The sequence below is a fragment of the Vulpes vulpes genome, chromosome 10 (genome assembly GCF_048418805.1).
Source record: "Vulpes vulpes isolate BD-2025 chromosome 10, VulVul3, whole genome shotgun sequence".
NCBI classification, from domain to species: domain Eukaryota; kingdom Metazoa; phylum Chordata; class Mammalia; order Carnivora; family Canidae; genus Vulpes; species Vulpes vulpes.
In genome coordinates, this window is record NC_132789.1 from 6772755 (window position 1) to 6784871 (window position 12117).

The window sequence follows — 12117 nt, forward strand, 5'->3', positions numbered from 1 at the left end:
TCGGGGCTTCCAGCTAAAGGTTTGCTCACTGAGGACGTCGTGTCAAATCAGGCTAACGTTCCTTTGGATGAGTGAGTGCAGTCAACTCTTGCCAATTTTCACTGGTTTGTATTGGGTGGAGCCAATCATCTGCTTTAACGTCCTTTCTGAAGCTGTTTTCCCTTACAAATGAGAACCAGACACCGGCTCCTCCATTCTCCCCTTCATGGAGTTGACAAAGCCCTGACGACCCCACGCACGCCTCCCAACCGGCCTGGAGGGCCTGGGGGGCGGCGGGGCCCCATCCCCTCCTTCGGGAAAGCCAGGCCCAGGGAGTGGGACTCAGGCTACCCACCCTCTTCTGCCCTGACCAGCACAGTCTGTTCCACAGATGTTGGTGACCGCGGGGGAAGGGGGCGCGCTGAGAGCAGGGCGCAAAGGCCTGCCTGGCCGAGCCGCTCAGGCTCAGGGCTGCCCCCCGGGAAGTGCGTGCCCGCAGCCTGTCAGGCGCCCCCACGGAAGGCTGGGTGTAGCCGGTCAGTCGGGACCAGCTAGGAGGCCGGGTCGGCAGCGCCCAGCCTGGACTTGGGCCGGTCTTAACTGCGGGGACTCCATGTCACTCCTCCCTTCCCAAAGCAGTGTGGCTTCTGAGCAGCCTGGGGGAGCAGGGACAAGAACCCCCGGGGGAGGGGGGCTCAGCTGTGACTGGAGGCCAGGGCGGAAAGCCCCAAGCCACGACTCCCCACAGGGGCATCCGGGCATCCGTCCCAAACCCCCCAGGAGACGGGCGAGGGCGCTTCCTGGCAGAACCAGCAGCAGCTCTAGCAAGCTCCTCCGTGGCTCCAACGGCTCTGACACCTGCAGAAACTAAGTGATCCCCACCCCGTGGGGCAGGTCCTGGCCCCAGAGAAAGGAACAGCCCGGGCGTGGCCCCTCACCGGAGGGCAGCAGTCCAAGTGAGTTTTATTGCCAATCTGACTCTTCCAACAAGGAAATACTAAAGGCAAAGCAAAAGAGCCGGCTCCCTGCTGCTCTGCAGACCTTGGCAGGGACCAGACCGCCTCACCTGGGGCAGAGGCAGAGTTCGCAGAGCCTATGCTGCTGGTCCCTCCCTCCCTCCCCACAACCACTCCCCCGAGTTGGGGTGGGGGCTCAAGGAACACCCAGTCTCGCAAATCCTCCAAGTGGGGTCCAGGAGGCCAAGGGTGGGGCGAGGTTGTGGCTAGGCTGCCAGGTGGGCCCCCTTCTGTGGGGCACAAGATGCCCTCAGCCTGGAGGGTGGCAGGCAGACATCCTAGTTCCCCGGGAGGCCTTCAGGAGGGAGGAGAGGGTGGAGGGGGGGTGGGGGGAGGGCGACCAGAACACGCAGAACGGGGTGGGGGGGTCCTCCAGGGCAGGAGCAGTGAGCAGGGGCACGAACACAGGGAAACAGGAGGGTCAGCACAGATGTCAGCAGGAGTGGTGGTGGCACAGCACCAGTGCCCACGGGGTGGGGGTCTTGGCCACCACATCTGCCCTGCCTGGCAGCAGTGCTGGGCCTGCCTCTCTCCACACTAAGGTCACACCCTCTGCTCCCATCACTCAGGCCTTAGAGGGAGGCCCAAGGAGAACGGGCAGTAGCCCTAGGCTGCTCTGGAGCAGTCGTCTTTGCCTGAGTCCATCCGAGGCCCATCTCCGAGGCTATAAATAGGTGACATCTTGCCTACGTCCCTGGCAGCCAGCATGGACCCACTCTCCATTATTAACCTCAGACCTTGAGTTCAAAAGGCAGGGGAGGCCCTGCTCAAACACCCTCTCTAGTGGCCCTGCTTCCCAGGGTGAATACAATACAGACTCATGAAGGAAAGCTCTAACTCAGAATATGACAAATGTTCCATAGATTTCCTGAAGATCTGTGGCTCAGGCCTGCTCGGTCCTGGCTGCTCTGGGTGCCTGTTGCAGATAGACTCACGTCCGGGAGAACCATCCCTATCTCTGATCCTTTGGGTTCAGCAAGGGCTGGGGCCGGGGACGCTGGGCCTGGCCGTGGGGCAGGGGACCACAGCCCTTGGAGGCTTCTCAGCCAAGTTGGGGCAGCCACACGAGGCCCAGGCCTGCCCACTAGCCTCCCCACTGGACCCCTCGGGAGCCTAGTAGTTCACGAGTTGAGCTGGGTAGACGCCATCCTTCTTGTCGAGCTGCAAGAGTCAAAGGAAGGGGCTCAGTGGACATGGCCAGGCCCCAGACACCCTAGCCACCCTCGGTCCCCTGCATCTCTCCCTTGGGCAAGCCTCCCACCCGCCCCATGCTGCTGGGGCGGCATTTCTGCTCCCGTCAGAGTTTTCTAACTTTCCCCACTTTCCCAAGGCCCTGTGCCCTGCAGACCAGGGAGCAGCGACAGAGACGTTACCCCCAGGGCCCCTCCCTGCCCCAGTGCTGACGCCTGGCACCTGGTGGTCCTGCCGGGGAGCCATACTGGGCTTCTGGGCCAGGGGTGGCTTCTTGGAGGACCCGCTGCGGGCGGCAGCACTGGGTCGGCCCGGATCCTCCTCACTGGGTGTCCCCACGGCACCAGCCAGCACGTAGTGCTGCTTCCGAAGCTCTCCCAGCCGCACACGCTCAGCCTCCAGTGTCTTCTCCAGTTCCAGGACACGGACCTGCAGCCCCGCATGCCCACTCAGGGTAGCCTCACGGCCTGTCCTCCCCACCCGCCCGGAGCTCAGTCCCCGAAGAGGAACAGGCACGCACCTGGGTCTCCATCTCCTGCTTCTTTAGCTTGATGAGGGACAGGCCAGAGAAGTCCATGGTGTCTGCGGCCAGAGCAGGCAGGGGGTGAGTGTCTGTGCCCACGCCCACGCCCACCCAGCTGTTACCAGGACCCACACTCACCTCTTTCTTCAATCTGCTCCTGGCCTGACTTGGTAGAGGCCACCACATTGGCAGCCATCTCGTTGACGGTGCGGGAGCACTCCTGGAGGCGGCTCAGGTGGGGGCTGCGCTTGTCCGCCTTCACCTGGGGGCATGTGGGGGCAGGTCAGGCTCACCCCCCCTCATCACGTGCACTTCCTGGCACAGCCCAGAGTCGAGGCCGAGGCTAGAGGCCACCACGCACAGAGCTTCACCTTGGAGGCGGCCACAAGCTGGGCTGTGCTGGCTGCGATCTCGTGGGAGCAGACGATGAGCTCTTCGTACTTGCCCATGTGGAGCACCACCCTGTCCGCTGACTCCCTGCAGACAGAGCCGGGCAGGGCCTGGGTCTCCAAGCCACCGCCACACTCCCTCCCCGAGACCCCGAGCACCACACACCCTGCTGCCCCCCCACCTGGGGCGACATACACCAGCTGTGAGGCTCCCCAGCCAACAGCCTTGGAGGCAGAGATGAGGCCTTCAGTCCACCGAGAGTTCTTGGCATAAAACTCCTGCTGCGTGGCTGCCCCCTAGTGGCGACAGGAAGGCAGGGAAGGGTGGACCAGTCAGTGATGTCACGGGGCAAGGGATCCCCACAGGGGCCCCTCTGTCACCTCAGCCACGAGGGGACATCCGTGGGCCATGGGCCACGGCCCATCCGTGGGCCTGGCTGGGCCAGGGGTGCTCGGTCATGGGGGAGATGCAGGTGTGACTCCTGGGCACATTGTGTGCATTCTGGGGAGGGGGGGTCCTCATCACTTCACACTCCGGGAAGCCCATACCCAAAGGAGCCCGGAGGTCAGCTGAAGCCACTGGGGATGGGGGATCCTGGATCGTGGTCTGGGATGAGGAGGGCTCTGAGGTCACGCCCATTTCAGGAATCTGGCCCTTGCTGGCCCAGCCTCATGGCCTGACAGGAAGGGCCCCGCTCACTCACCCTGCCGCTCTCCACAATTTCCTTCTGCAGGCTGGTGGATGTTGTCACCAAGAGCCGGATGGCCTGCCAAGACCAAGGCACAGGTCATTCTCGGGGCGGCTTTCCCAGGCACATCATCCATCCTGGGATCCCAGCCAGCCACTCACCTTCATCAGGTCTGTGCAGGAATTGAGGATCCTGAGGGGAAGAAGCAGCAGGTGTAGGTGATGAGAGAGAAAAGATTCTACAGGGTGACCCCAGGGAGTGTGACCTCTGAACAACTACCAGGCCTGACACAGGTGCTCAGCAGGGTGGGCCCATGGGGCAGGGTGTGCTCTGATTGTTTCCAGTCCCCTCTGGAGAGCTGAGCAAGCAGGACAGAACACCCTGGATTCTGGGGGGACGGGGGTGGAGGGGCATGAGGCTCACCTTTCATTCACCTCCAGCTTCACCCCGGAGCTGGCATGGCGAGCCTGGTTCATCATGTCCTACACCCAGTGACAGAGCTGTGAGCAGGCTAGGAGGGGGCAGTGTGGGAGGAAGGGGGATGCGGTGCTGGGCCAGCCCCACACCCCCCAAACAACCACCCAGCTGGGGAGGGAGAGGAGGAAGAGGCTGGAGGGAGACAGGGCAGGGGGTGCAGGGGGTGCAGGGGGCGGCTCTAGGCAGAAAAGCCAGCTGCGACCTGCAGAGGCCACCGGCCCATGCACAGAAGGGGTGCAGAGGTGGCCACAGCCTACATTTGGCCCAGCCCAGCCCAGCCCCCAGTCGTCACCTCAATCCTCCTCACAGCATCTTCAATGGCAGCGGATGTGGCCGCCATCTCCTTGTCCACCATGGCCCCAAGCTCCTCCTGACGCACATCCAGGCTCTTGGGCTTCAGCTCCTGGGGAAGAGGGCATGTAGGAGTCAGACGGGTGGACTCCTGAAGGAGTCTGGGAGAGGCTAGAGCAGCAGCATGCTGGGGGGCGGTGCTCTGTCCCTGCCCAGTGTCCTCCAGCTGCCAGCTCTGCACAAGAGCACCTGTTCAGCCCAAACTAAAAGGAGGTGCAGAGAAATTGGGGACCCAAGCCTCACCCCAGGATCATCACCCCTCCAGACACCAGCCCATGTTCAGTGCCATGGCTGCACACCTCACCTGGGCCAGCTGAAGGATGCTTTGTAGGGGGTTCCCCACCAGGCTGGGCTGGGCCAGGGGCAGAGTCTGCTGCTCCTGCAGGAGACTCAGGAGCTCCAGAGCCCGGGCCCCACACTCCCGGCACGTGTCCATCAGGCCTGGGGAGAGAGCACTGTCAGGGGGCCAGGCACCTGGGAGCCCTGGAAGAAGGCCGCGCACTGGGTCTGACACAAGGACCCTGGGTCCCCTGTGGGCACCGTGAGTAAAGCCTGGCACACACTTACGGTCAGCATGGTCGGTGGGGGCCAGGTGGGAGGTGGCGCTGCCATTAATAATGGTGTCTGCAGCCAGGTAGGAGAACTGGGTCAGGGCTGCCACCAGCACAGAGGTATCTGTGTGGAAAGGAGAGACAAACCCTATGCCACTGCCACGCAGCAAGGCCCAGACTGGGGCCTACAGCAGGCTGCTTGTGTCCTCTGCCCAGAAAGCCCAATGGGTGCCACAGCTCCAGTTTATGGAGAAGAGGCAGGCTCGGAGGGGCCACAGTCAAGTGGCTAGACCGCAGCCAAGTAGGGAACAAAGCTATGTCTGAGTGACCCCAGGTTCACAGAGCGGGCAGGACTGGGCTCCCAGTGGGTGTGGATGGGGGCACGGCTCGGAGAAACTCCACAGTGGCAGGAGGCAGCCATGGCCAGCAGACTGGGCACCCCCGGCCGGGGCCTCTGCCCTGCCTGCCTGGGTCCCTCCAGTCTCCCCACCGCCCCACTTACCTGACCTGGAGTTCAGGTACTGGGCATGGCCCTTCTCCAGGGCACTCACAGCGTCCAGAGCTGCCTGTGCCCTGCTCACCAGGTAGTCTGCAAGCACGGGGAGAAGTGGTGAGGGGTGGAGCCTGCCAGGGGCCCCAGAGCCCTAATGCCACTTCTCTTAGGGTGGGCTGCGCACCCATCCAGGCAACGAAGGAAAGGCAAGGCCCCAATGGCCTGAGTGCCCGCCCTGCAGCCTCACCTGGGGAGCTGGTGCAGCGCAGGTGCAGGGGGTCGTCGAGCTTGGCCACAGCATCCTGCAGGATGCGCTCGGCCTCGGTGGCAGTGCCCTGCAGCACTGCAAACTGCTCGTCCAGGAGCCTCCGCTGCAGCTCCTCCTCCTGACACTCCTGGTGGGAGAGGAGAGGCAGCTTAGAGACCCGCAGTGGCCGGCTGGGACCCTCACTGTGTGTGTGGGAGGTGGCTGAGGGGAGCTGCCACTTGACCCCAGAGCTTGGGCTGCTCCTCGGGAGCAGAGGAGACAGCTCAGCAATAAAAAGACAGACACCCCAGTTAAAAAGTAGGCAAAGGATCTGAACAAACCTTTCTCCCCAAGATACACAAAAGACAACGAACACACAAAAGATATCCAACATCCTTAATCCTTAGGGAAATGCAAGGCAAAATCACAATAAGTTACCACCTCACACCCGCGAGGGTGGCTAAAAGGAAAACCACTGACAACATGTGCTGTCAAGGATATAGGGAGGTAGGAAACCGCATCCACTCCTGGCGGGAATGAAAACGGCACAGCACTTGGTCCTGGCGGCATCAACAGCCAAAAGGTAGAAAGAAGCCAAATGCTCCTTAACAATGAACAGATAAACAGAATTCGGCCTGTCCACGTGATGGAATATTACTGAGCCGTGGCACACGGAGGAACCTTGTAAACACTGCTCAGTGGGAGACGCCAGTCCTATCGTGCGGGCCCATCTATGAGCAATGTCTGGCATAGGTCAATCCAGAGAGAGCAGGTGAGAGCATGCCAGGGGCCGGGACTGATGGCAGCAGGTGGGGATTAGCTGCTTAGCAGGTAGTTTCCTTTCAGAGTGGTAAAATGTTCCAGAAATACAGTGTGGACACGCTGGGACCCGCGCCCTCACCCGCTGAGTGGGCTCAGGGGACGCTGTTACCTTGTCTGCCAGCTGCCCCTGTAGCTCAGCCCTCTCCTGGGAGCTGCGCTGCTGCTCGCGGCTCAGCGCCTCCTCCTTCTCCTGCACCAGGCCCTGGGCCACCAGGAGGTCCGCCTCCCGCTGCTGCACAGCACTGCTCAGCGCAGCCTTCTCTGCACTCAGCGCATCCAGCCTCGAGCTCAGCTCCAACCCGCTCTGTGAACGCCCGGGACGTGAGTAGGGCTTCCGGAGACCTCACCCGCCCCTCGCCCCCACCCGAATGTACAGACAATTCCTGAGAGCCATGTTGTCATCATTCTCCCCTTAGACTGAGAACTTGCTGATAGTCTGGGCCCGTTTCCTGTGTCCCCCTTGTGCTGAGTCAGAGCTGCACCCCAGGACTGCTCTGATTCAACCTAGGGACATCTGGGCATGGCCATGTTCACAGGAAGGAGGACCCTAACTCCTGTCCTGCTGGCTCCTGGGAGGCCACCCCACCATGGCAGCCATACCTGCTCAGTGCGGGTCAGGGCCTCCTGTGTGCGCACCAGCTCTCCCGCCTTGGCCTCCAGCTCCTTCTTGAGCTTCTCTAGCAGGTCACTCTGCTCCTCCAGCTGGGACAGGACAGGGTGTCAAGGCGGGGAGGGGCGGGGAGCAGTGGGGCAGGGTGAGGGTCAGGGGAAGGGACGCCACAGCTGTGGCCACACCTTCATCTCCGACTCCCGTTTCACTTGCTCCATCTGGAAGGCCAGCTGCTGCTTCACCCGTGCCACCTCCTCCTGGCTCTGCTGTGTCACTGTCAGCTGCTTGGCTGTGTCTGCGTTCTGCACAGGTAGGGTACAGACTCTTGCTCCACCACCGCCGCCGGGGCCTGCGGTCCTCCAGCCAACCATGCTCAGCACTGGCTGCCACGGCTGTGCCCCCACCTACCTTCCTGAGCAGCTCGGCGTGTGTGCTGATGAGCTCACTGTGTTTCTCCTTGAGCTTCTGGTAGCGCGCCTCGGTGGCACTGGCCTTCTCTGCAGAGGACAGGTGAGGCGGTGGACCCAGGCGCCCACCCACTGGCCGCCCTGCATCCCTGCACCCCTGCACTCTGTGTTGCTCACGCACTCTCGGCCTCCTCGCGCAGGCCCTGGTTCCGCTCGCCCTCCCGCTGGGCGGCCTGCAGCTGGGCCAACTCATGCCGAAGCTGCTCATTGTCCACCAGTGCCTTCTGCTTCTGCTTCCGCTGCTCCTCCAGCTCGGCCTCTAGCGTGTTCACCTGGCCCTTTAGCTGGGAGACGTAGCGCTGGGCCTGCTCAGCAGAGGGACAGCATCATGGAGGCCCTGCCCACCAGTGGGGGAGCGGGGGGTACCACACAGCCTGGCCCCACGTCTTTACCTCCAATCTGATCTTCTCCAGCTCTGCCCGGAGTGCCTCCACCTCTCTCTTCAGGGTCTCGATCTGCACATCCCTGGGGACAAATGGCCTTCAAGCTGGGTCCTGACAACAGAGCACCCACCGCAGGCAGCACCCGGGGCCCTCACCTATCATCCTTCAAGGAGCCATTGGGGGGTCCAAATGTCTGCTCGAAGAGGTCAGCCACCACCTGCCACACAAGCATGGTGACCCACTGCCATTACCCCCAGGCCAAGGGAGGGGGCACAGAGGGAGGCCCAGTTGCCCAACACCTAATGGGAAGAGGGGGGCCTCACCACTGGCTCCCCAGCCGGGGGCCCCGTGCTGATCTCAATGAGATTTTCCGGCTCCTCATCCTCGGGGGCCTCCTCGGGGATCACCACCACAGGCTTGATGTGCTCAGCTAGAGCCGAGGCTCGCAGGAAGTTGGGAGGTCCCTGGGGGGTGGGGGGGTGCAATGTCTGGGAACTGCCTGTGGCGCCTGGAAGAAGCCCCCCTCAGCCATCCCCAGAGTCCATGTGGGGACCCCCCAGGGTTCTCTGAATGCCCAGAGAGGGAACAAGGATACATCCCAGGGTCAGCCTCAGGAGGATGGCAGGTACCTCGGGCAGCCGGGGAATCTGGATGAGCCGCTTGAAGTACAGCATGTCAGAGGCTCTGCGGAAGAAGTTTCTGAGGCTGCGGGGGCAGAAGACGCGAGGTCACGGTTGAGCCAGGCCCAGCCAGGCAGCCCCAGCTCACCAGGCCCCAGCGCCTCCTCTCTGCCCGGGCTGTACCTGTGGAACTGCTCGTGGAACCGGTCCCTGTGGCCTTGCAGGGTGTCTGCTGGGAGACCTGAGGGCAGTGACGTGCGACAAGACTTCCTCTCTGCCCCCTGCTCTGCAGCTTGCAAAGACTCAACATCCTTCCTTCCCCCTCCCACCCTGCCCCATCACGTTCTAGAAACCATCAGAGAGGAGAGAGCACCTACTGCCTGTCCAGGCCCACAAACCAACTGGGAGAGTGATGTGAGGCCTCTGTGGGGGTTCAGCTCTCAACTTTGAGAAGGGGAACAGGTGCATGCAAGTCAGCATCCTGACCACAGCAAACCGAAGCCGAGCATGCCCGTGGGCGCACTGCAAAGCTGCGTCTGGACTCCAGCCTGGGCTGACAGCATTCAAACAGCTTACACACCCCAGGCCAGTGGTTCTCAGAGCGGGATGTGGTGACTGAGACCTCCTCAGGGGGTCCACCAGGGCCAAAGCCCTCATGAACACGAAGGAGGGGACATGGGCCATGTTGGACTCGTTGTGCCAGTCGCAGGACGTGAGATGCCGTGGCAGCTGAACGCAGACACCCGCTGCCTCCCCAGAGGCCAGGCCTTTCAGAGAAGTGCCAACATGGAAAGCTCTGCCCCTCTTCTTGATAAATCTTTGTGTTGGAAAACAGTGATTTTCTGTAACAACTATGCTGTTACATTAATGGGTAATGAATTTATTGTTGCTACATTTAATTAATAAGTATTTAAGAACGGTCTCTATTTTCATCTCTGCTGCAGTAAATGTCTATCAACGTAAGCTGCTTAAACACAGCCCTTTGTGCTCCGGCTGAACCTCGGGGGGCCTGCGGCAGGGTGCTGGGGGACTTACAGGCGTGCAGCTTGAACATGAGCTTGACTGTGTAGTGGTAGAGGTGGCTGCAGTCCTGGATGACCTGGATGAGGGGAGCCAGGCGGCACTGGCCCGAGGACATCTGGGAAACGGCAATGGCCGTGTTGAGCTGTCGGAAAACTGCAAACAGAGGTGGAGGGAGGAGCGTGAGCACAGGGAGCCATGCAGCCTCAGTGACAGCCACCGAGAGAACAGCGGTGGCTTGCGGGCCCCACACCATCATCCCAGGGCATCGTCAGAACAACCCCAGGAGGTGATGGCCCGGGTACCTGCCTTGCCAGTCCCAGCCAGGCAGGATAACTCTGCCCCATGTCTTTAGACACCAACATGCTCTGAAGGGCTAGGAGAGGAGAGCCCCCTGTGCTGTGGCTGCCCCAGACTGAGCCCCAGGGTCCCCACAAACGAGGGCGATGGCAAGTCCGGGCAATTAGAATACAGCTCTGTGAGGCCAGGGCTTCCTGACAGCCTCTACGCAGTGCGCCCAAGCCAAGGGGCTGGAGAGACAAGGAGCCTCGGACGGTCCTGTACCCATGGGCCTCAAGCTCCCCCTATGTGTCAGGGAAACAAGGAGGTTCAAGGCTGTGTAGCCAAGTGCCTCATAACTATGGGGAGAGAAGTCAACTACACGGCAGCCAGCTCAGGACTCAGTTCTGCAAACCCCAAGTGACCCCAAAACCTCACTTGCACCCGGGGTCAGTCTCCTCTGTCCCTGACAATCAAACCTTTCATCAGATCAGCCAACTAGGAGGGAAAGAGACAAATATGAGGCTGCCCCCACTGTGATCAGCCTCTTCTCCAGGGCAGAGAGAGAAATGACAATGGGTAGACCACATGCCAGCATGGCCCACACACACCACAGATGCCAGGACGCTGTTCCAGATGTCGGGCCCCAGGCCCTGGGGTCCTATGCTCACACGGCCCAGGGTGGGACCATTTGCAAACCTCCACAGTGACACAAGAATGCCCAGGAGGAAAGGGATGAGGAGGACGCAGCAGCTAAGGATGGTCCTTCACCTTTCTAAACCTTAACATGTCACATCAAGTGCATTTTCCTGTAAAAACTGAAACACACATAAAATACCATTTTGGGTTTTATACAAGGCAAAACCATTTCTCCACTGAGGGATTTTCTCTACCTTCCCTCTTGGGGGAGGCATGGCTCATCTCTGCCAGTCATAGGCTGACAGCCTCACTCCCTGGTGGGACCTGGGCTCCTCTGGACACAGCTCTAAGTCCAGATGCAGGAATGCCAGGAGGCTGCCCAGACCCACCTCTAAGTCTAGATCTTCCATTAAAAAGGCATTTGCTGCTCGTTCTCCTCTAAAGAGCACTGAGTTACCCAACAAGATGTCCTGAAGTTGCCGCCCAGAACAATCCCCTCTGCAGCCCTAGGAAGGTAAACCCTCTGAGATTTCCTGTCCAGCAGCAGCCAGGTTCCTGGGCTGGGAAGTCCGACATGACTCACAGGCCTTTTATAGCAGGACACAGGCAAGATGACCAAAACGAACTCTCTCCGGGGTGGGCTCTGTAGATACTCAAGGCTGGGCAGGGGTAGCCGGGGTCAGGAACCTGACAGCGCCATGCCCGGGACACACCCCTGGGGACTGCCACTCTGCAGGGGCAGTGAACAGGTCTCCCCATGTTCTGGGGGCACCTGGAGTCCCCTGTTACTCACTCCTGCCAGGAGCACAGTAAGTTGGTTAGGCTAACTTTGCATCTGGCAGTGAGCACCGAGAATCACTGGACTCTAGCAGGCCAGGCCTCCTCCTCCTCGGTTGGCTTACCTGATTCAGAAAGCCTCAGCTCACAGTCCATGTAATCAAACATCTCCACGGTGAGCTGGAAGCTATGGAGGGGAAGGCGGGGGGCTGAGTGGAGGGGCAGGGGACTCATCCCAGAGACCACCCGATGGGAAGAGGGAGCAGAGTTTATCCACATGCCTCTGCAGAGGGCAGCCAAACATTCCCGATTCCAAATAAACCCCAGCTCCCTGAGAAGCAGGACCCCTAGCCTCAGCCAGCCACGACAAGCACCCACCCATGTGGGACCCGGAGTGTGAAATGCTGCAGGAACCATCGGGGAAACTGAGCGAGAAAGGAAGTAGCACCAGGTGGCTGCACTGTCCGGAGGAACTCACATGTTGTTGACATCAGTCCCAGCAGTCTTCTCTAGCACCTCGTCTGTCACCTCCAGGCCCGCAGGAAACTGGGGGTGCTACAGAGACAACACCCCGACTCAGGTGAGGCCCCTGCT

At 61.0% G+C, this 12117-nt stretch overlaps 1 protein-coding gene across 1 annotated transcript in view; it reads right to left on the minus strand.

Annotated features, from left to right (window-relative positions):
* Positions 1–906: 906 nt before the first annotated feature.
* Positions 907–12117, minus strand: part of HIP1R (huntingtin interacting protein 1 related) — a 28395-nt gene continuing 17184 nt past the window's right edge. The window contains exons 6-32 of the mRNA XM_072725090.1: positions 12002–12078; positions 11649–11710; positions 9844–9984; positions 8992–9049; positions 8818–8893; positions 8512–8652; positions 8344–8405; positions 8198–8270; positions 7927–8110; positions 7747–7835; positions 7524–7640; positions 7329–7430; positions 6838–7032; positions 5907–6054; positions 5669–5755; positions 5183–5290; positions 4920–5056; positions 4557–4667; positions 4211–4269; positions 3949–3979; positions 3803–3865; positions 3295–3395; positions 3081–3186; positions 2848–2971; positions 2707–2768; positions 2409–2615; positions 907–2156 (exon numbers count right to left, since the gene is read on the minus strand). Coding sequence (XP_072581191.1) covers positions 2109–2156; positions 2409–2615; positions 2707–2768; positions 2848–2971; positions 3081–3186; positions 3295–3395; positions 3803–3865; positions 3949–3979; positions 4211–4269; positions 4557–4667; positions 4920–5056; positions 5183–5290; positions 5669–5755; positions 5907–6054; positions 6838–7032; positions 7329–7430; positions 7524–7640; positions 7747–7835; positions 7927–8110; positions 8198–8270; positions 8344–8405; positions 8512–8652; positions 8818–8893; positions 8992–9049; positions 9844–9984; positions 11649–11710; positions 12002–12078 — 2769 coding nt within the window. The 3' untranslated portion in view covers positions 907–2108. The remainder of the gene's footprint in view (positions 2157–2408; positions 2616–2706; positions 2769–2847; positions 2972–3080; positions 3187–3294; positions 3396–3802; positions 3866–3948; positions 3980–4210; positions 4270–4556; positions 4668–4919; positions 5057–5182; positions 5291–5668; positions 5756–5906; positions 6055–6837; positions 7033–7328; positions 7431–7523; positions 7641–7746; positions 7836–7926; positions 8111–8197; positions 8271–8343; positions 8406–8511; positions 8653–8817; positions 8894–8991; positions 9050–9843; positions 9985–11648; positions 11711–12001; positions 12079–12117) is intronic.